Source organism: Tripterygium wilfordii, chromosome 22 (assembly GCF_013401445.1).
Source record: "Tripterygium wilfordii isolate XIE 37 chromosome 22, ASM1340144v1, whole genome shotgun sequence".
Classification (NCBI taxonomy): Eukaryota; Viridiplantae; Streptophyta; class Magnoliopsida; order Celastrales; family Celastraceae; genus Tripterygium; species Tripterygium wilfordii.
The window spans coordinates 461283-483756 of NC_052253.1; the positions used below are offsets into that span (position 1 = coordinate 461283).

General features: G+C 39.4%; 2 protein-coding genes and 1 long non-coding RNA gene across 5 annotated transcripts; all 3 read left to right on the forward strand.

The window, feature by feature from the left end:
• Positions 1-1133: 1133 nt before the first annotated feature.
• LOC119991257 (protein STRUBBELIG-RECEPTOR FAMILY 3-like) lies at positions 1134-7800 on the forward strand. Of its 2 annotated transcripts, none has more exons than XM_038837557.1 (17): positions 1134-1373; positions 1579-1771; positions 2240-2369; positions 2461-2532; positions 2813-2878; positions 2963-3034; positions 3134-3205; positions 3286-3357; positions 3539-3604; positions 3737-3802; positions 4111-4514; positions 4604-5028; positions 5505-5776; positions 6059-6197; positions 6734-6870; positions 6953-7109; positions 7349-7800. In XM_038837557.1, exons 2-17 carry the CDS (start codon positions 1630-1632, stop codon positions 7445-7447), a joined length of 2391 nt encoding a protein of 796 aa, XP_038693485.1. In that variant the 5' UTR covers positions 1134-1373; positions 1579-1629; the 3' UTR covers positions 7448-7800. The 2 variants fall into 2 exon arrangements, with proteins under 2 accessions (XP_038693485.1, XP_038693486.1); XM_038837558.1 differs by lacking the exon at positions 1134-1373 and adding an exon at positions 1378-1471.
• Positions 7801-8594: 794 nt separating this feature from the next.
• Positions 8595-12698, forward strand: LOC119990885 (secretory carrier-associated membrane protein 1). The gene is made up of 12 exons (XM_038837016.1): positions 8595-8907; positions 9423-9524; positions 9627-9689; positions 10520-10553; positions 10650-10772; positions 11048-11110; positions 11198-11291; positions 11438-11483; positions 11563-11630; positions 11868-11916; positions 12080-12145; positions 12244-12698. The coding sequence occupies exons 1-12, from the start codon at positions 8854-8856 to the stop codon at positions 12328-12330; spliced, it is 849 nt and encodes a 282-aa protein (XP_038692944.1). The 5' UTR covers positions 8595-8853; the 3' UTR covers positions 12331-12698.
• A 4493-nt stretch (positions 12699-17191) lies between these two features.
• Positions 17192-22360, forward strand: LOC119990887. 2 transcript variants are annotated; one of them, XR_005466098.1, is made up of 4 exons: positions 17192-18383; positions 18527-18622; positions 18936-19008; positions 19740-22360. It is a non-coding gene; the product is annotated as an uncharacterized LOC119990887 (long non-coding RNA). The 2 variants fall into 2 exon arrangements; XR_005466097.1 differs by having other exon boundaries at positions 17192-18018.
• Positions 22361-22474: the final 114 nt, after the last annotated feature.

Below are 22474 nucleotides of genomic sequence, written 5' to 3' on the forward strand. Positions count from 1 at the left end.
AAAACCATCTACTTTGTGTATAAAAAAGCAAGAAAATTCAGAAGAAAGTGATTTTAAAGGGAATTACGCACAGGATTGGTACTTCCAGGATAAGTATTGCAATGTTAGGTCCATCAAGGAGTGGCAAAACGACGCTCTATTAACAGCATTTGGAGGCAGACTTGGTGGTCTTCATGCAAGCTGACCCCAATTAGGGTTAAGGAGGTGGAAGAATAGCATCATTCGAAATGTATCTGTGATATGGATTTGCGTTCTCAAAGAGGGATGCAATGTAATGTATATATGTCCTTGCTTCATCATGAGTGGAGTTAAGTCTTCTAAGCTTTTGCACCAAATTCTCTACATTTTGTAATTTATTGCGAATGATATTGGATATATACATGCATGCCATAACCCACTGTGTTTAGAAGAGCAATCCGATCCCAAACAAAAAAAAAAAGAAGAAAAAAGAAGAAGACGAGCAATCCAATGATATTCTCTGCAATTGTACTCAGAATCTTGAACAACATTACCTGCACCATAAATGAATAGTTAAAAAGAGAATTAGGATTTGTCATGACTAATGAAAATGGTTTCATTTTATGGTTGTAACTTGTAAGTAATGTAAGCAATGGACTCTGTTAATGAAAATGGTATCGTTTTATGGTTATAAGTAATGTAAGCAATGGACTCGGTTAATGGATGGAGTGACATGCAATAACGTTAAACATAATTTAGAGGATATCATTAAAACGTTTTAAATTGGAGGGAATGTACTTAGAAATGGACTAAACCACAGGGTGTGGATCACTTTTAGTCTAAATTAAATCAATGTTGCTTGTTGTAAAAAAAATAAAATGTTTTGCACTTTATATATACGGGCCTTGGAGAAAAAACCCATAAAACTCTTCGCGACCACCCACGTGGAGCCCATGTAAAATCTGGCGGCTATTTATTGACACTAACAGCTTGCATTGTAATAAAAAAAATAAAGTTTTATTTAACCATAATCACGCGCACTTTACGCGAGTAAACAGCACTCTCCCATGTGCTCATCGGAACCTTCTCTTGCCACGCGCTCTTATAGAGCGTGCATAGGGTACAAGGAGATATGTATCAATGTATGACTTCCGCGCACACTCATACACATTTCCACTGTCTGTCTCTCTCTCTACCTTTTGTGCTTGGCCTTTTTCTCTTCTTCTGCTTTCTTCTTGCTCTTTCCAGTTTCCACAAGTGTTGTAAACCTTTCATGCTTCTCTCTCTCTAATTCTCTCGATCACCAAATTCACTGAATCTTAACTCCGAAGTTTTGCTATTAATTACTTGTTACTGTGTTCAGTCAATCTCAATTACGGTCAACATTAACTTTATTCACCCACTCCTTTTTATATGTAAGTGTGTTTTTATACTTTCAGATTTTATTCCATATAAATGCTTATGCATTGTACTGAGTTTTTATGAATTTTCAGTTTTTGAAGATGTTGATTTGGTAATTTTTTTCTGCAATTTATGGTCGAGGTTGTGATAAGATGACCAACTATGGATCACTGAGTTTATATTATCTGTTGTTGTGTTCTTTTTGGGTTGTGTTTTCAGATTGGAGAGCGTATAGTGGTCCATGTTGTGGCAGAAGTGCTTGATTGGGGAATGAAGTTGAGTCTGAGATCAATGGGAGGGAAGAGATCTGGTACAGGGAACTTGAATTTAGAGATCTGCACAAAGTTCTTTGTGGGCTTTTTGTTGATATACGCAGCTCGAATTTCGCTTGGAAACACTAATCCGGTTGATGGTGAGGGCTCACTTGTTGCCTTTGATCTATTTGATTTGTGGGAAAATGTAGAAAACAATAAGAAAATTGAAGTTATAATTGAATGCTGAATGCTGAATGCTGAATGCTGAATGCTGAATGCTTGTTGTGATATATTTGCTCAATTATTTAATGTATATATGTCTCTTCTACATATATTTTGTATCCTAGTTTTTTAATGCTGAGTTGGAACTCTTGTCACTGACCCGGGTGATGGTGAGGGCTTACTTGTTGTGTTTACTGTTGCCTTTGATCTGTTTGGTGTGTGGGAAAATGTAGGAAACAAGAAGAAAATTGAAGTCATAATTGAATGCTGAATGCTTGTTGTGATATGTTTGCTCAATTATTTCTTTTGTAGATGTCTCTTCTGCATATATTTTTTATCCTAGTTTTATTAATGCTAAGTTCGAACTCTGACTCTCGTTTCCTGCACTACTTTGACTGAAATAGTTGCTGCAATTAATAGCCTGTATGCTGCAATGGGATCTCCTGCTCTTCCTCGTTGGGTTGCGAGCGCAGGCGACCCATGTGGTGAAGTGTGGCAAGGCGTGGTGTGTAACGGTTCTGACATACAGAGCATGTATTGTATTCCTTCCCCATACTAATTCCTTCCATTGCTTCCCGACGTTGAAAATTAGTATTCTAACTGGAAATTTGTTTCAATTGCGCAGAGTTCTTAATGCTGCTAATTTGGGAGGAGAACTAGGTGATACCTTGGGAAACTTTGCCTCGATTAAATCAATGTAAGTGTTTCTCCTTGTGCACAAACGCATTTATGTTTTAATTTTGCTTCAATTAACATCAGGTGTTTGGTTAGGCATATATCCACTACAAAATCTGTCGAATGTTGGATATGAAGTTTTGTTTTATTGACACCATGGATTTGGTTATGGAAATGGAAATTAGTTTCGAGAAAAATGACCAGAACAAATACACTTCAAAAGCAAAAGGCACTTTTGTGGTACATGTCTACTTGCTGCCATGCATATATATCACTATCTTTGTGTCCCTGTTTGGTTTCAGAGATCTGAGCAACAATCGTATCGGAGGGAGTATTCCATCCAATTTGCCGGTTACTATGCAAACCTTGTATGTTTTAGCTTGATTTGAAGCAAAAGATTTATACTATGTTGGTTTAATACTAGCTTGATGTGATTGTTTTTACCTTTGCAGCTTTCTTTCTGCAAATAATCTCTCTGGAAGCATCCCAGATTCTTTATCTTCTTTGGTTTTATTGACAGACATGTAAGTTTGTAATTTCGATTATTTTACAGATGTCCAACAAGTTCTGCTCTCGTTCTTTACAGAACTCACCCCTAATTTTTAGTTTTTAAAGCCTTTCAGGTCTCTAAATGGCAATCTTTTAAGTGGAGAGTTACCAAATGCGTTTCAGAGACTTACAGGATTGATCAATCTGTAAGTTCCCATCGAATCTGGCAAGCATTTTATTTATTGGTTTACTTTCACATCTTGAGTATATATTAATTCTTTTGCAGAGATTTATCGAACAACAATTTTAGTGGAGAACTACCGCCCTCTCTGGAAAATTTATCACGTCTAACAACCCTGTGAGTTTCTTGACATAGTGAGGTGTTTTTGATGGTCTCTTTTTCTTTGTTTTGATTATCTCTTTGAACAAACTACAAACGGTACCATATTCCTTCTCAAAAACGAGAAGGAAAAAGATGAAAACAGAAGAAAGGTTACCCTTTGGCATCTCCATGAAAGAATCTAACTTCACCTTAGCAGACATTTACAGGAAAATCAGTTGTCCGGAACCCTGGATGTTCTGCAAGACCTTCCCTTGAGAGAATTGTATGTTTTTCATTCATTTCCCAATTTTTCTTGTCTGAATGAACCATCAAATTGTATTGTAGTTCACATTTGTGCATCTGCGGTATTTTTTTTTCTTGGATTCTTTAATTTATTATTTCTTTTCTTATTCAGGAACATAGAGAACAATCTCTTCGCAGGTCCCATACCTGATAAAATGCTAAGCATCCCCACTTTCAGGTGAGAAGTGCGAAATGGTTTGGTTTATATCACACAGGGAAGAGATCCTTAGGTTTGTAGGTTTTATACGAAGCCCATTGAAGCATGCATTCATATGTAGGCGGACAATCTTGGATATCTTGTGGATATTTTATTAAGAAAACTAGCTAGGGATTGACCGGCTAAATGTTAATTATAGTGAGGATATACGTAGCTTCTGATTTATGGGATTTTTCAGATGTTGTACCCCGTGAGAGGAAAGCATAATTTATTGCGATTTCTCCCTCTGAGTAACAACTTTTTAGCTGATGGTAATGTCTACTATGCAGAAAGGATGGTAACCCATTTAATTCCACCGTTGCTCCATTACCAGCACCACCATCTCCATCAACAGTTCCACGACAACCACCACGAGCACCAACGTCTCCTGGGGCGCCATCTTTTTGGCATACCCCTGGGAGTCATGCCGATAGCCCATCTTCTTCAGAAGAATCAAATGGAGGAACACAAAAGTTTTGGACGAAAAAAAAGGTAGTTTGGATATCAATAGCAGGGGTGATTTTGTTCATAATCGTGGCATTAGGACTTGCGCTCTTTTTGCCAAGTTGTATCGTACGAAGGGAAGAGGCTGATGGAGCTTTTAAGCGGCATCGAGTAGGGGCGGATAGAGGCCACAGGGAGAACCCTAGGGATAGTGGGTCACTGGCACAATCAACCAATCAGATGGAAAAAGGTAAAATGTTTTCACTTAGTCGTTGACTTTCGACCTGATCGATTTGGCAAACTATCACTTTTCATCACTATGTTGAAAATTTATGGCAGTTCCAAATGTGCCGGTTATGCGTCCAAAGGAGGATCATCAAATAGAGAATAGAAGAGCTGAAGCTGCTCCAAAGCAACAGAATGAGCAAGAGAGAAATTTTCGACGGATGAGTGCGGTACCGAAGCGGGAGGATCATTCTATAGATATGAGTGAATATGATACGATTTTGATGCCTCCCCTTCCCCCTCCTCCACCTCCCCCTCCTCCTCCACCGCCCCCTGCTGAGAAGGTCATTATCAGACCCATTGGTCCTGCAGAAGCAACAACAGCAAAGTCTTCCTCCAAAGCTCCTAATATCATCACTTCTGCAAGGTCTTTCACAATTGCAGCTCTTCAGCAGTATACAAACAGCTTTTCACAAGAAAACCTTATTGGAGGAGGCATGCTGGGAAATGTCTATAGGGCACAGCTTCCTGATGGAAAGGTAAGGTTATTGTTTGTAAATGGTTTGGTTTTTACTTGGAAGTTTCTTTTGGGGTGGTTGAGCGTCGTAGAATCTTGTTTCGACTTTTCACCTTATCCCATATTATATTGTTGTGCTTGGTTGATATTCTCCAACTGTTTTATTAATTTTCTTTTGCAAGCTCTCAACAGCTTCTTCTCCTCTTTTTTTTTTTTTTTTTTTTTTCCCTTTTCTTTTCTGCATGCATTATTTTTTCGTTCTCTTGTTCGAAAATAATTACTTTATTGCTACAAGTTTTACTCTTATGCCGACCAGCATCAGATGAAAGACCTGATTGAGCATATATGAAGCTTTCAAATAGCTACTATTTAAGGGGAATGGGTATTGTTCCTACCGACATTCATATGGTGTAATCTTCTTGATTGAGCAGTCATTTTCTAATATGTCAAAGGATTACTGCAGATTCTCTTGTTTGACCTTTTTGGGGCTTTTCATAGTTGCTTGCAGTAAAAAAGCTTGACAAGAGGGTTTCTGATCAGCAGAAAGATGACGAATTTATTGAGCTGGTTAACAATATTGACCTAATCCGGCATGCCAATGTTGTTGAGCTTGTGGGTTACTGTGACGAGCATGGTCAAAGACTTTTGATCTATGAATATTGTAGCAATGGGACACTGCAGGATGCACTACATTCGGATGAAGAATTGAGAAGGAAACTTTCTTGGAATACCCGCATCCGAATGGCACTTGGAGCAGCTAGAGCCTTAGAGTGAGTCAAACAGCTATTGAAATGTCAATATCTCACTCAATGTCTAAGTTCTTAACTTGCAGTTCACTGCTGGTCTTTAAGTTGATGGGGTTAGATCGTGCCTCCCACATCTGCTAGAACAAAGGCCAATTAATTAGGAAATGCCGAGACAGTGAATTTTGTAATTGGTCGTTATAACATGGAAGGAAAACAAAAGTATGATAATAAATGGTTCAGAAGGAATAGAAGCTCAAGCAAGCATTGCAATATCATTTCTGATTTTGTTGCTATATTTTTTTTCAGATACTTGCATGAGATCTGTCAGCCACCTGTGGTTCATCGAAATTTCAAGTCTGTTAATGTTCTCCTTGATGATGACCTTTCTATTCGTGTTTCTGACTGTGGCTTGGCTCCATTAATATCAAAAGGCTCTGTAAGTCAGGTAAGTCACATGCTTGTACTTTCAGCTTTATTGTTCCTATATGTATATGTTGTGATGAGCGTTGAGCAATTTAAAATATGCACAAAGTGTTCTTTTCTGAGGTTTTCTCCGAGTTGCTTGATGCAACCCTGGAAAGTTATTTACAAATGTATTTTAAATGACATAGTATCTGCAGAACTACTTGATGTACCTCATAGTAAGTTAAGAAGTTATTGTATAATGAAATGTGAATATCGACCCTTTTGACTGACGATACTCCTTTTTGGATACGAGGGCTTGGAATTTCTTTTCCTTTCAATTTAAACACCATCCTCACTCCTTAGGTTTTTTTGTCTGGCTCAAGTGAATCCTTGTGACAGATTTCTTGCTTGCGATGTCTGTAATCTCACACAAAGTCTTTAAAACTCCACTAAATATTATCTTCTTTCTGAAAATGAGAGCGTTGATAATGCACTGATATTATCCGACTGGGCTAGGTGATATGAATATTTCTTGTCATTCAGCTTTATAATTTGAATTATTTTGCTTGCTTTCAGTTGTCAGGACATCTGCTATCAGCTTATGGATATGGAGCTCCTGAATTCGAATCCGGAATTTATACTTATCAGAGTGATATTTACAGCTTTGGTGTAGTTATGTTAGAACTTCTGACAGGCCGAAAGTCGTATGACAGGTAATAAAGTGAAACTATATTGTCTCCAAACTGAATTTCATTTTAATTCAACTGACAACTGCCTTTTCTAATTTTCATTTAGGACAAGAAATCGAGGGGAGCAATTGCTGGTGCGGTGGGCTATCCCCCAGCTTCACGACATTGATGCATTGTTCAGGATGGTTGACCCCTCTCTTAATGGAGAATACACTGCTAAATCGTTATCGCATTTTGCTGATATTATTTCTCGGTGTGTCCAGGTGAGATTTTATGTATATATGGTATTGAGATTTGAGACTGTTGCTCTGATGCTTCATGCGAGTTGCAATTGGTTGAAGAACTTAGTAATTGACTAATTGTGTCTGTAGGCCTGGAAAGTCTGGGGGCCTTCTCTTGGACTACCCGCTACCGTTCTTAGATGTTTTTTTAAATCATATTACCACTGTTAGTTTTTTATTAGATAAATAGGATTGCTGACTCAGTCTCGACGTTGTTGCAGTCTGAACCAGAATTCAGGCCGCCAATGTCTGAAGTTGTCCAGGATCTGAGAGACATGATACGGAGGGAACGCTCCAGCAATGAATCAATTGGGGACTGATTGAAATTAGTTTTGCAAATTGTCAACACTAGATTATGCAACTACTGTAAAGAAGCTGCAGAAGGATGCCCCTAACACATCCAGGAGCTCACATCCATAGCTTTCATCCTCGATGTGTATTCAAGATAGTCCGGCAACGATGTTGCTGCTGCGCCTGTAAACGTTCCGATTCTTCTGGTTGATTATTTGTGATTATTGTTTCATAAATGGTATGGCAATGTCTATGTCACAGTCAAATGCCCTAACCCAATTGTTTCATATATTCTTTCTGTTCTTACCAATGAAAGTTTAGTTGTGAACTACCATCTGGGGATGCTTTTAAATGTAACAAAAGCACAGACCTCCACCTAGTCTTTATCTGTTGCCCTTTTGGGCAGGATTTATCTGGTAACTGACATAGGAACTTCAATAATTTTATTATTTAATATAAATATATTCCAACTGATCCACTGCCCGATGACTGTGAACGGAGTGACGTGGTGCGTTTGGCTTGACACACAGTTCGGGTAAAAGAGCTGTGCATTACGATATCATCACACTAAGATGAATAGCGGTGCATTATGATGTCATCACATTGCGATGAATTCGAAATTGAAACGACAAGAAGTTGTTTTCATTCAAGATGTAACCAGGTGTTTGACTATATTTTTGGTGTCAAAACATGAAAAAGTGTTTGATTACATTTTCGGTGTCAAAACATGAATCTTTTTTCAAATTTTGTCCTTAATGATTTTATTATTTCATCTATACTTTTACAAAAATTAAGTGATATCAATGAAAAATATTTAATTTTGTCCAAACCTTACCACAATTTTAAATTCACTGTGGAGATCAAAACACATGACATTCCAAATATATCACAATTTTAAACTCACCATGGAGGTCAAAATGCAAGACACTCCAAATGTATCGATTATTATTATTGTAATATTTTATTAATGACACATTTCAAGAAGACTTTGTTGCAAAGTCACTATTTTTCTCAATGGTTATGATAATTTGGAGGATATTTGAATTTATTACCAATAATTACTATATCGGGGGGAACCATTAATTATAGTAGTTGATTTAGACTATTTTCGAGCTGATAAGATTCCGAGTTGGCTCAGCGAGTTAGTACTATATAAGCTGCGTGTTTCCTTTTTCGGCGGCTTTTTTTTTTCCCTCTTCCACTCTTCACGCGCGAATGGTCTGTATCTTAATTTTTTTCCTTGATTCCGTTCTCCCACAAAGAATAGGAAAACAGAAGCCCGATTGCTTTTCTTGTCTTCGACGCTCTCAATTCTCCACCCGATCCAGTCATTTCAAATCCTAATTTTCTCCCAAACCCGCATATTTTCTCACTACGTTAGATCTCTACGCCATTTGTTTTCATTATCAGAATTTATATCTATTGATCTGCCTTCATGTCTCGCTACGAATCCAATCCTTTCGCGGAAGAAGCAGTGAATCCTTTTGCGGTAAGTTGTGCACCTATCTGTATTGAGAAACACGTAACTGTATACTCGAATCTTTTGTAGATATCATATTTGTGATTTGACGGTGCTGTTCTTAATATTCATTTACTTTGTGAATTGTGATCTGATTTTTTTCCCTCTTGTTGAATGTTTGTTTCTCAGAATTGTTAGATCTGTTTCGTGCATTTTGAGGCTTATTTATGTAGGGATTTGAACAGGTTGATGGTGGTTGGTACTTGATTGTGCTTATAACTTGGTTAGCACATCTGTTTAATTTTGTTCATCCTTTTAATTAAAATCTACGTTTGCTGCTGAAAAATTAGCTTGCATTTTGGATTTATCTAATGGAAATATTTATCTTCAAACTTTTAGTTGCCTATTATGTGAATAGTTTTACTTTCATGAGTATGCTTTATGAAAGATTACTGGTATGGTTTTGCTCCTTATGTACTGTTTTTTTCTTATGCTTAGTTTGTTAACTTTGTGTCTCTAACTTTACGTTTTCACATAATTTCTAGAATCCTGGAAGTGTCCCCCCTGCAAACTCAAGGCTTTCACCTCTACCTCCTGAACCTTATGATCGCGGTGCAACAATTGATATTCCTCTTGATAGCGGAAAAGTGCTCTAGGACTTTCAAGACTATTTTTTTTCTTATTTTTCATGATATGTATGTCTGATATGGACGGTTGATACGATTTCTTTTTTTTCTTTCAATATCCAGGATTTGAAATCAAAAGAGAGGGAACTCCAAGCTAAAGAGGCCGAACTGAAGAAGAGGGAGCAGGTGATTACTAGTGGCATTCTAGCTTGTGATTTGCAAACATGGATGCTTAATAATGTAGAAATCCACTTCTGAATAAAATCGAGTTATTGTTAATATGGTTGAGTACGAATCTAGTGTTTTTTCCAGTTGCGATTGATATCATGCTTCTCTTTATTTGCATCCATGCCAATTTGTTAGGACTCAAGATAATTGGGAGCTGCTTATGCTATTGTAGGTTCTAAGTCATGGCTGGTTTATAATTTGAGAATCCATTAGGTTCTATTGTAGGTTATAGTCAATGATTACATAGTTTTTTTTCCTTTTTATTGATACATGGTTCATATCAGGAATCTGCTTGTTATTGTCTGAAGTTTATTATATTTGTAATTGAATTTTTGGAAGATTCATACTCGTTTACTTTTGCTTCGATCATACATTTGGCTAAGCAAAGGAACAATAAAGATTAGTGACTTAGTCCTAGAGGTATCTTGTTGGATTTTGTTAGAAGTTTCTATTTTTTATGCTTTATTTTTTTGTGAATGTATGAATTCGAAATGCCGTAACGTAATCCCCATAGGATAAAATTATTGATATGAGAGTTGGCCAATCCTCAAGATTCTGGCTCTTAAGGCTGGTCGCATGGGATTTTTCTTGGTGCATATGTTGAGAGGGAATGCACATGCTTCCAGGGGATTAGTCTCACTAAAGATGAGGACCTCCGTTGTCATCACAAAGTTATAACTTCAAATCTAAATCTGAACTTCAATTAATAGCCGTGTTGAAAAAAATTTCTTTTCTTGCTTCCAGACAAGTTATCCTTATACCAAGTAATTATTAATGTCTTGGTGCAGGAATTAAAACGGAGAGAAGACGCAATATCGCAGGGTATATTTGCTAATTGTTATGTGTGTATTTCTTCTGTCTTTGATCAATTATGAGGATATATTTTCATTTTGTTTATAAATTGTGTTATTCTGACAGCTGGAATTGTCATAGAGGAGAAAAATTGGCCACCATTTTTACCCATTATCCATCATGACATTGCAAATGAAATACCAATCCATCTGCAGAGGTTGCAGTATGTTGCATTTACTACTTTGCTGGGTATGGTAATGGCGGCCGTATATTTTAAAATTCATCTTTTGAATGCTTATTGCTGCTTACTTTTTACTTAGTGTAGTAATCTCTTCAATTTTTTGGTTTTAATATTTGATAAGTTGTTAACACTCGAGATTTATTTTAGAAATACAATCTTTGGTAGTTGGGTACTGGTCAGGATGAGGTTAATTTTGTTAATTCTGCATCCAGTCTACTTTATTGAACAACATAGATCTGTCATGATCATAGTGACTTGAATGTCTGAAATTGGTGATGTGCAGGTTTGTGCTTGTGTCTGTTGTGGAATATTGTGGCAGTGACCACCGCCTGGATCAAAGGAGAAGGTTGGTAATGGAGTTTTATAGTCCCATAACACATGTTCTATATATTCTTTTTCCTACATTTTGTGTCTGAACTGTCTTCTCTTTTAGGTCCAACGATATGGTTTCTTGCTATCATCTACTTTATATCAGGGGTTCCAGGGGCTTATGTATTGTGGTATCGCCCCCTTTACCGTGCAATGAGGTATCATTTGAGCAATCCTAAATGGACTCTTAATTGTATTCTCAACCCCTTGAGTAGAATTCGTATGCATGCATATGAAGTTCCAGCTTTTCTGCAAAACTTGCTATCTTCAGTTCTTTACTAATGAAAATTATGTTCTCCTACAGGACTGATAGTGCTCTGAAATTTGGGTGGTTTTTCCTTATTTACCTGGTAATCTTTTTATATTCTTATTATTTCGATTTTTATTAATTGTAGCTATTCACTTTTGTTCTCTGATGTATCTTTGCAGGTTCATATTGGCTTTTGCATCCTTGCTGCAGTCGCTCCTCCAATTATATTCAAGGGGAAATCCCTCGCGTAAGTTTCTTTGACATTTGCATTCACAAAAATTTTATCGTATGCCAATGTGCTTACAAATTTGCTGAGTTCTTCATGGAGAAAGTAGTTGTAATATCACAAAGAATGGAACATATCAACTTCCTAGCTCTTCTTTTGTTAGATAACCATAACTTTATTGGAAACTTTTTTTTTTTATTATTGATTATTGGAGTCCTTTTTTCACTCTACTGATTTTTTGCCTGATCTTTTGGACAGGGGTATTTTGCCTGCAATAGATCTTTTGAGCGATAATGCATTGGTTGGGGTAAGTTCAAAACTTTTGGTGTCGTAGATTGACCTCCTTATTCCAACTGGACTGTGACAAGTTCCAAAGCTACATTTTGCATACAATTTATCTAAATGATCTGGTGTTGATTGGCCGTTCTTGCCGACGCCTGAAACTGGTAGAACTTGATCATTACTTGCAGATATTTTACTTCATTGGATTTGGACTGTTTTGCATTGAATCCCTGCTCAGTATTTGGGTTATTCAGGTCCAGTGATCCTGCCATAGTTTTGATTTTTCATTCCAGATCATTGCTTCATAATTGTTGCTTCTGAAATTCTTGGTCTCATTGATTTCATTTTGCAGCAAGTTTACATGTACTTCCGAGGCACTGGCAAAGCTGCAGAGATTAGGCGTGAGGCTGCTTCGAGGACCATGATGTCGGCACTATGACGTGTCTAATATGGAACGTACAGATGTACAGGTGGATGGACTTTAACTTGGATTTCTGCTGGAGCACTATGGAATTCAATCACCCAAGGATTCCATCCATCACTTGTTTTTTATTCTTGAACGATGTTGATGTGTTCACTAACTAATATGAAGCCATCAATCATTCTTCATGAATGCAAAAAAGTAGGATAGATCTGTTAAGAGGGTGTGGCCTTAGGCTGTAGCTTACTTAGGCAGACCTTGGCATATGATTCCCCGTTGTTTTCTTTCATAGGATGCTACTGTTTTATATCTTTTGCCCGTAGGTTTTTCCTCTCTTTTCATAGACAAAAGAACCAGTTACATGAGATTTGTTGTTTTCTTTGCTACTGATGACGTCAAAAATAGGCCCGACCCTACTAGACGAATCAGTTAGTCAGACCAAGTTCTTCCTTCCTGATCGGTTGCCTTCCTTTCTGCACAATAAGCAAACGTAAGCTTCGGTAGGGCCCCGAGGGTGTGCTCGGGGGGACCTCTCCGACGCTCAAGTCAGTACGGTACTAAACTTGGGAGGATGGCTCGCTATTTGGAGCTCTGCCTCTTGCTCAGTAAGTAAATTTGAGTGCCTGAGTTAGGATCTTTACCTGAGGGCAGAGGTTCCCCTTTTATATGAGCTTGAAGTGTTTGAGTTGCAGTAGGTGTCAGACTCTCTCTCATTGGTTTGCTAGAGGGTCTTTCGGAGGGTAAATTCCCTATGTATCCCTCTCCAAAAAAGAGTAGGACTCTGCTTAGGAGCTAATGTCATGTTTGGACTCTTCCTTGGTAAATCTGACCTTAGTAAGGTATGGCCGAACCTTACTACCTAGGTCAGATGGGACAAACCACATTGGTAGGAAGGAGTGTCTTAGGAAGGTTGGTCATGACCTTCCTACCACGCGGTCCAGACATCTTACTCCGATGAACGACCGAAGTAATGCCTTCAATCCTGTAGTAAGGCCTCTTCTTGGTCATACCGAAGTAGCTACTTCGATCATACCGAAGTAGGAACTTTGGCTGCTGACTGGTCTTGGCATAGCTGTCACTTATGTGCCAAATGTCCAACTTTTATTGGTGGGGTAATTTTGGTATTATCATATGCCCCCTACACTCTCATCGATACGTCTTTTGGCGAATTGATGGGAGGGTAATTATAGCCTGTATTTATCTCAATGTAGCTTGAGATTCACGACCTTTCACTCTCTATTTTAACGAGCCTTTCCGCACTATTTTTTATTTTTCTGTCTAAGTGACCAAGTGTCTTCAACTGGGATGACCTAGCTTGGTTACTTTCCTCTGCGTGTCTCCTTGGCCATTCCTTTGAGACTTGTGTATTTTAACCAAGTTATTTGTTCTGAGGAGACTTTATCAGGGGGAAGAGCTTCTCTGGCTCAGTCTTTTCCCTTCCTTCATCTTTCTCTGTTATGAGCACATGGAGGACCGAACTGACCTGGAGGGCCGAACTGGTCTAGTTGGCCGAGCTGACCTAGTTGGCCTAACTGACCTAGTGGAATCACTCGGTCCTCTGAGTTGGACTTGTGATTTTTTACAAATCTTTTGGGTTGACTAACCTATTTGGCCGAACCGACCTATTTTGACTGAGCTAGTCTAGGTGGGACACTTTGGCCTTATTTTTGACATGGAAAATTTTTACAAGTCTTTTGGGCAGACCGACCTTACCGAGTTGATCTACCCTAGATGGGACACTTTGGTCCTATTTTGGGACTTAGAATTTTTCTAAGCCATTTTAGCCGAAGTGACCCTTTGGGCTGAAGCGACCTAGGTTGGCCGAAGTGGCTTAGTTTAGCCAAAGTGGCCTAGGTTAGCCAAAGCGACCTAGGTGGGTCGAAGCGTCCTAAGTTGACCGAAGCAACCTAGTTTGGATGAAGCGGTACGTTGGCCAAAGCGTCCTAGGTCGAACGAAGCGGCATAGATTGACCGAAGCGTCATAGGTGGGCCGAAGCGGCCTAGGTTGGCCGAAACGTCTTAGATTAGACGAAGCGGCCTAGGTGGGACGAAGCGGCCTAGGTGGGTCGAAGTGGCCTACGTGGGACCTCTTTAGTCCTTTTTGGGACTTAGAATTTTTCTAAGCCATTTTGGTCGAAGTAACCCTTTGGGCCGAAGTGACCTAGGTTGGCCGAAGCAACCTAGGTGGGCCGAAGTGGCCAAATTGGCCGAAGTGTCTTAGATTGGACGAAGCGGCCTAAGTAGGTTGAAGTGGCCTACGTGGGACCTCTTTATTCCTTTTCGGGACTTAGAATTTTTCTAAGCCATTTTGGCCGAAGCGACCTAGGTTGGCCGAAGCGGCCTAGGTTGGACGAAGCGGCCTAGGTAGGTCGAAGTGGCCTACGTGGGACCTCTTTAGTCCTTTTTGGAACCTAGAATTTTTCTAAGCCATTTTGGCCGAAGCGACCTAGGTGGGCCGAAGCGGCCTAGGTTGACCGAAGCGTCCTAGATTGGACGAAGCAGCCTTGGTGGGCCGAAGTGTCCTATGTGGGACCTCTTTAGTCCTTTCTGGGACTTCGAATTTTTCTAAGCCGTTTTGGCCGAAACGACCTAAGTTGGCCGAAGCGACCTAGGTTGGACAAAGCGACCTTGGTGGGCCGAAGTGGCCTAGGTCAGACTTCTTTAATCCTTTTTTGGACTTGGAATTTTTCCCAAGTCTTTTGGGCCATACTGGCCTAAGTGGGACACTTGGGTCCTGATTTGGACTTTAAATTTTCACAAGTCTTTTGGGCCGAACTGGCCTAAGTGGGACACTTCGGTCCTAATTTGGACTTTGAATTTTCACAAGTCTTTTGGGCCAAACTGGCCTAGGTGGGACACTTGGGTCCTGATTTGGACTTGGAATTATAGTGGGTTCCACACATATGCCCCCTGGACCGAGGAAGAGTATGCCCACTCCAGTTCTATGTTGGTATGAGGAGTCATCTGTTGCCAATGAGGATTCCTTGTTGAGTAAGATTCTTTACCAAGGATGTCTCTTTCTTTCTGTCTGGCAATTGAAAGACCGTATTGGAGCAAGTTAAATCGGGAGGATGAACTAGTTCGTGCTATACCGGGTGAAAAGCTGAACTAGTGTGTCTTTTGTGAGGAGGTCTACCTTCTTCCGAGGAGACCTTCATTCTTCTGAGGAGATTTTCCTTCTGTGAGGAGACCTTCTTCCTTCTCTGAGGAGGTCTACCATCTTCCGAGGAGACCTTCCTTCCTCACTGAGGAGGTATTCCTTCATCCTAGGAGACCTTCCTTCTTTTGAGGAGGTATTCCTTATTTGAGGAGACCTTCATTCTCTTTTAAAGAGGTCTTCCTTCATCCGAGAAGACCTTCCTTCTTCTGAGGAGGTCTTCCTTATTTGAAGAGACCTTCATTCTCTTCTAAAGAGGTATTCCTTCTTTCGAGGTGACTTTTCTCCTTCTTTAAGGAGGTATACCTTCCTCCGAGGAGACCTTCTTCCTTTTCTAAAGAGGTTTACCTTCTTCCGAGGAGACCTTCATTCTTCTGAGGAGATCTTCCTTCTGTGAGGAGGTCTACCTTCTTCCGAGGAAACCTTCTTCCTTCTCTAAGGAGGTCTACCTTCTTTCGAGGAGACCTTCATTCTTCTGAGGAGATCTACCTTCCGTGAGGAGACCTTCTTCTTTCTCGAAGGAGGTCTACCTTCTTTCGAGGAGACCTTCTTCCTTCTCGAATGAGGTCTACCTTCTTCCGAGGAGACCTTCTTCATTCTCTCAGGAGGTCTACCTTCCGTGAGGAGACCTTCATTCTCTTTTCTAAGGAGGTCTACCTTCTTCCGATGAGACCTTCATTCTTCTGAGGAGATCTTCCTTCTGAGAGGAGATCTTCTTCCTTCCATAAGGAGGTCTACCTTCTTCCGAGGAGACCTTCTTCCTTCTCAAAAAAGGTCTACCTTCTTTCGAGGAGACCTTCATTCTTCTAAGGAGATCTACCTTTCGTGAGGAGACCTTCCTTCTCTTTTCTAAGGAGGTCTACCTTCTTCCGAGGAGACCTTCATTCATCTGAAGTACCGTTGTTTCTTCTTGGTCTGACTTTGTGAGTATCTTTTGGGAAGTTTACTTTCCTTCCCACAGACGGCGCCAAACTGATGACGTCAAAAATAGGCCCGACCCTACTAGACGAATCAGTTAGTCAGACCAAGTTCTTCCTTCCTGATCGGTTGCCTTCCTTTCTGCACAATAAGCAAACGTAAGCTTCGGTAGGGCCCCGAGGGTGTGCTCGGGGGGACCTCTCCGACGCTCAAGTCAGTACGATACTAAACTTGGGAGAATGGCTCGCTATTTGGAGCTCGGCCTCTTGCTCAGTAAGTAAATTTGAATGCCTGAGTTAGGATCTTTACCTGAGGGCAGAGGTTCCCCTTTTATATGAGCTTGAAGTGTTTGAGTTGCAGTAGGTGTCAGACTCTCTCTCATTGGTTTGCTAGAGGGTCTTTCGGAGGGTAAATTCCCTATGTATCCCTCTCCAAAAAAGAGTAGGACTCTGCTTGGGAGCTAATGTCATGTTTGGACTCTTCCTTGGTAAATCTGACCTTAGTAAGGTATGGCCGAACCTTACTACCTAGGTCAGATGGGACAAACCACATTGGTAGGAATGAGTGTCTTAGGAAGGTTGGTCATGACCTTCCTACCACGCGGTCCAGACATCTTACTCCGATGAACGACCGAAGTAATGCCTTCAATCCTGTAGTAAGGCCTCTTCTTGGTCATACCGAAGTAGCTACTTCGATCATACCGAAGTAGGAACTTTGGCTGCTGACTGGTCTTGGCATAGCTGTCACTTATGTGCCAAATGTCCAACTTTTATTGGTGGCGTAATTTTGGTATTATCAGCTACTATAGATGTTGCTTGAGCTCATCATGTTGTATTATAGTTTTTTTTTTTTCTATTGTCTTGTGTAGAACACCCCCGTAAATTGATTCTGTTGAAAGCGTGACAATGATCGAAAAGTCACGAGTTTGAAATTGTGCGAAATTTGACAGAATGACTTGTTTAAATGAGATTGTCAAGACTAGTCGCTTTGTCACTATTCTCATATTATTTTGGATACAATCATTTCTGTATGTGTTGGATACTATCAAAGGTTCTTTTCAGATGATATCTTGGGCTCATCCAAGATCCAATAAGAGTTTAACACCTCAAAGCCCATTAGGATGCCTATTTATAAGTGGGCCACTACAGCGTCGGGCTTTACTTGTATTTTTATTTTTTAAATCCCAATTGGAAGTTTGGGGTCTCGACTCTCGATCCCGCCTTAGCAAGTTAGCAGTCACACCTCGAAGATTTTCATTCTTCATTGCGCTCCTCTAGGGTTTCTCTGTTTCTTCTTTCCGCTACAATCTCGACACTCCGAGATTCACTCACACATTCTGTGCCAACTATATCTCTCGTTAATACCTAGAATTTGAACTTGGTAACTGCTTTAATGGATCGACTCTTAGTTCGTGGCATCTCTCGCTGTCACGAGCTCTCTCCCTCCGATCTTCTCATCTCAATCTCCCTCCTCCGAAAACAGGAGTTGTGCTCTATTCGCGCTGGCAATGGGAGGCGATGCACGAATCCACGAAAGAATGGCTCGATGATTCTCTGGTTCGAGCAGGATCTCCTATTCCATGATCATCCGGGCCTTATCGCCGCCTTCTAACATCAGGCCGCGGTTCTCTGGTTCGTATGCTTCCTCTGTTTTGTTTTGTATTCCTCATTTTTTATTCTGTGTTTTGAGGTTTTTTTGGTTTTTCTTTGTAACCAACTGTTCTCTCCCGCTAAAACATAGAATTTGAATTCCGTTACACTCTCTCGTTGTCACGCACTCTCTCTCTTTCCCAATCTATCATAATAAAAGCAGGATCCGGAAGATCGTCGGAGATCCTGCTTTTTTCATTCAATAACAGTAGGATCTCCGACGATTATCCGGATCTTGTTGCACCTCCGAGAGAATAAGGCCGTGGTTCCCGGATCGCGAATTCTTTCTCGTACTTCTGCTTTGTCTTATACTCCTCTCGGCGTCTTCCATCACCTGATTCTTTCTGGTGCGCATGCTCTTTCTGCTTTGTATTATGTATATTCTTTTTCGTGTTTTTTTTTTCTTTCCCTTTCGTGTTTTTAGGTTCTTCGTCCGTCAATTGTGTTTAGGTTTTTCTGTGCTGTTCAACTGTTTTGTTTAACCTTTCAGGCAGGTTCTGACCATCCGGGCCCTCTAGCTGCCTCGTGGCCGCCTGGAAGCAGGCCGTGGTTCCTCTCCATGTCTTCCATCGCCTCATTCTTTCTGGTGCGTTTGCTTCATTTGCTTTGGAATACATATTAATTCTTGATTTTGATGATAAGGCTTAAGGACAAGTAGAACTGAATTTGGCATAGTATATAGACTGTGCTATGTGTTGTCAATCCCTACTGCTTCTGATTTAAAACTTCTTATGCAAACCGTGCCTTCAGTATCTTGTTTGATTTTCTTTTCAAGCTTTCCGTTTATTTGGATATACTAATTTTTGTTCATGACATAAGCAATTAGATTTATGTTAATTATGCTGATTTTACCTTGGCATCTCTCAAGGAAAATTGACCTTTCGATTTTGTTATTGCAGTTTCTTCTGCCACCACAACACCCCCTTATTCAAGCCAATATATTACACATTGGTTACTATGGATCTCTGTAAGGTAACATTCAAGCTTTTAGATTACTCATTTTGAATTCCTGTGTCAGTTGTTTCAGACATTCAATTAATTCACAAGCATAATCAGTTTAGAAGCCACTACAGTTATTATGTTGCCTTTTTGAGAAAATAACTGACTTTGATATTGAGTGTTGAATGGGGCTCATTCTTTGGTTTTGTAAGTCTAGGCTGTTAAATCTTGTAGCATTCACTTATATCATTTAAAGAAAGCAATAAAAATGCCTAGGAATCATGTGAATGCTGTTGCCATAGACAATCATATAGGTTTCTTTCAGGACCTATATCAATTTTGCTGAGTATCAAATCTAGTAATATATTTTTTGAAATTTTTAACAAGTGGAGAAGTTAGTTCTAGAATAGTTTAGAGTAAATATTTCTGATGTAACCAGGGAAACACTGTTGAATTTGGATAATGTAGCTATATACTAGGTATATGCAATTGAATTGGTACCTCATTATGTGAAGGTCGCTTTGAGAAGTCACTCAGCTTCAAAGTAATAAGCTAAAGTTTTACCAAAAAAAGAGAGCTAATAAGCAAAAGTTATACAAAAAAAAAAAATGCTAATGTAATTATAAATGCGAAAATATTTTTCCAATCCAGATTGGAATGATTTGGAAAATCAGTTTTGAACAATATGATTGGCATAAAGTGCTGAAAGTAGAAAATGGTTGAGGTCAGTGGGAAATGTCTAATTTTATGGGGTGATAATACAGGTCTCACTTGCGAAGGAGATTTCTCATGAGCTCAACTCAGAATGTTAAACATCATTTTGATTTGGAAAGCTGTTTCCAAGATCTAAACCTCCCAGATTGATCTTGTTTGCATAGTTTGATCCATGTAACTTGATTGAACCTCGAGGATTTTGTTCCCTTGTCCTGTATATTTGCGATTATCTCCTTTTTATTATCTTATATTTTCAGTCTCTAGGTCCAAAAATATTGAAAAAGAAGAGGATGCATCTGTTCCAGAACTCGTTAGAGGACAAGGAGGTTCTTCTTGTTTGAGCACTGAATGAAATGGAGGTAATTAATTCTAAAAATGGTTGCTGATATTTTTTGCATGTAGTTTGTCATCTGTGTACCATCTATTTAGTACTAAGAAAAATGTTTTTTTGCCCTTTCATGTTGGGTTATGCATAAATGCTGTTTTATATCATAATTATAGCCATTGCCATTTTGCATGCTTGTTTTTTGTACACCTGTGCTCATTAGTCTTGGAAATAAAATACCATAATGATTATTCCCGCGCCCTAAGGGCACTGGATTATGCACAAGAAGTATTTGGTGATCTGGAAGTAAGCTCTCACTTCTTAATTTTATCCTTTTAAGAAATTAGGAATTCAAGGACAATTGGATTTTTTCACTGTTTCTTGTTGGTGACTGATTGTTTATATATATTTTGCCTGAACGAGTTCTGGTTGGTTTGTTAATCGCTGGTAGGGTATGAAACTCTTGGCCTTTTTTTTCATTGTTTCTTGTTGGTGAGTGACTGTTCATATATATTGCTTGAATGACTTATGGTTTGATGGTTTAATTACTGGTAGGGTGTGAAAGTGGACTTTTTTTTCCTTGTTTCTTCTTGTTGAGTGACTGTTCATATATATATATTGCCTGAATGAATTATGGTTTGGTGGTTTAATTACTGGTAGGACTTTTTTTTTCCATTGTTTCTTGTTGGTGAGTGACTGTTCGCATATATTGCCTGAATAAGTTCTGGTTCGTTGGTTTAATTACTGGTTGAGCCTGAAAGATCCAATCTCAGCCTCTCTTGTCCAAACTTGGTTTGATTAAAGAGGAACGTATATTAGTCTGGGCATTAGATGCTGGAAATGAATTTCTGCTATTTATGTTTTTTTTTTTTTTGTTTCTTAATATTTGCGATATTTAGGATAAACTTCCTTCAAAGAGTGGTATTTTCTTCTTCTTTTGGGTGAGTTTTGAACTTTTAGTCTTGGTACAAAAAAACTGGCCATCCTTGCTCTCAACTCATTTGGTCTTTTTTTTTTAAAAGAAAATTACATTTGAGTTGAAATTAGGTACAACAGCTTTAGATCCAGCCCTAATTTTAAGCCCGGATATATTTTTTAGAATGCTTTAAACTTGTTTTGGAAGTACAGCCCATTAATTAAAATTAGTCTTAAAACATTTGAGAAGTGAAAAAAAAAGAAGCCTTAATGATGTTCAACTAGTGATTCACGCCGGCCCAAACTAAATAAAGGTGCGTTATTTGGGCTTTCTACAAATTTATTTAGGGCTCTGTCTAAATGGGCCCAAAAGAATAAGACGGCCAAAAGAAGATGGCGGTCCTCACTAGACAAGGCCCAATATTGCCGGCTCAAATGAATAAGGCCCGATAAATAAAGTTGGCTAAACAAGAATGTGGCCTTTATAAATTGGGCCCAATAAGACAGGCCCAAGTGAACTTAGCCCAATAAAACATAACCAAATGAAGTGGGCCCAACTAGACCGGCCCAAACGTACTAGGCCCAATATGACCGGCCCAAATGAAGTGGCCCAATACGACCGGCCCAGATGAACTGGGCCCAACACTAGCTGCCCAAATGAAGTGGGCCCAATATTTTCGGCCCAACTGAGTTGGGTCCAGTAAAATAAGACCGGCACAAATGAACTGGGCCCAATAAATAAACAAGGCCCAATTAAGACCGGCCCTAATGATGCAACATCGTAGGACCACTCAATTATTGTTAAAGCTGCCCAATAAGACCGGCCCAAATGATCGAACATCGAAGGACCAATCAATTTTTGTTGACGTTCACGTAGTCTGATCACTGATGTTACATAATCGTGGCCCAAGTATTAACCCAATTAATAGGCCTTTCCACTTAATTAGGAGTTATGACATTAATTAAGCTGGGCTTAAAGCCCTTCTACTTGGGCTCTAGGTTCCTTTAGCCAATCCAATTAGTCTACGTTCATCAAGCCGAACAAATCTAATTGGGCTCTATGTTTCTTGAGCCCAATTTAGTCGGGCACCAATCACCATGCTTTCGCTCCAAGACAGTAGCTCAAGTCACTTTTAGATCATACGGCCAGACCCTATTTTGGAAGCTAAAGCCCTAGTCAGTGGGGCCCAACATTCAATCTACAGTAATAAAATGCCAACCAACAAAAAAATCCAAACAGAAAACTGGTATGCAGACGCCATCCAAAATAACCCCAAGGACGAAAGAAAAGAACTCTCAAATTGAAAGGAAGAAAGTCATGGGGAAGTGGACCAAACAATCCACCCGAAAAACAAATGGCCAGAAATAATGGTTTGCGAAAATCCATGAAACCCCTAATGTTATGCCAGTAAGAAACACGTCTCATGCTACGTACTACCCAATTCTGATGTGAACAGGCATGATACCCCATGCTACTACGCACAAAAAAATTGTATAACTGCCTACACCTACACCAACACCATAAGACAAAAAAAAGTATGATGG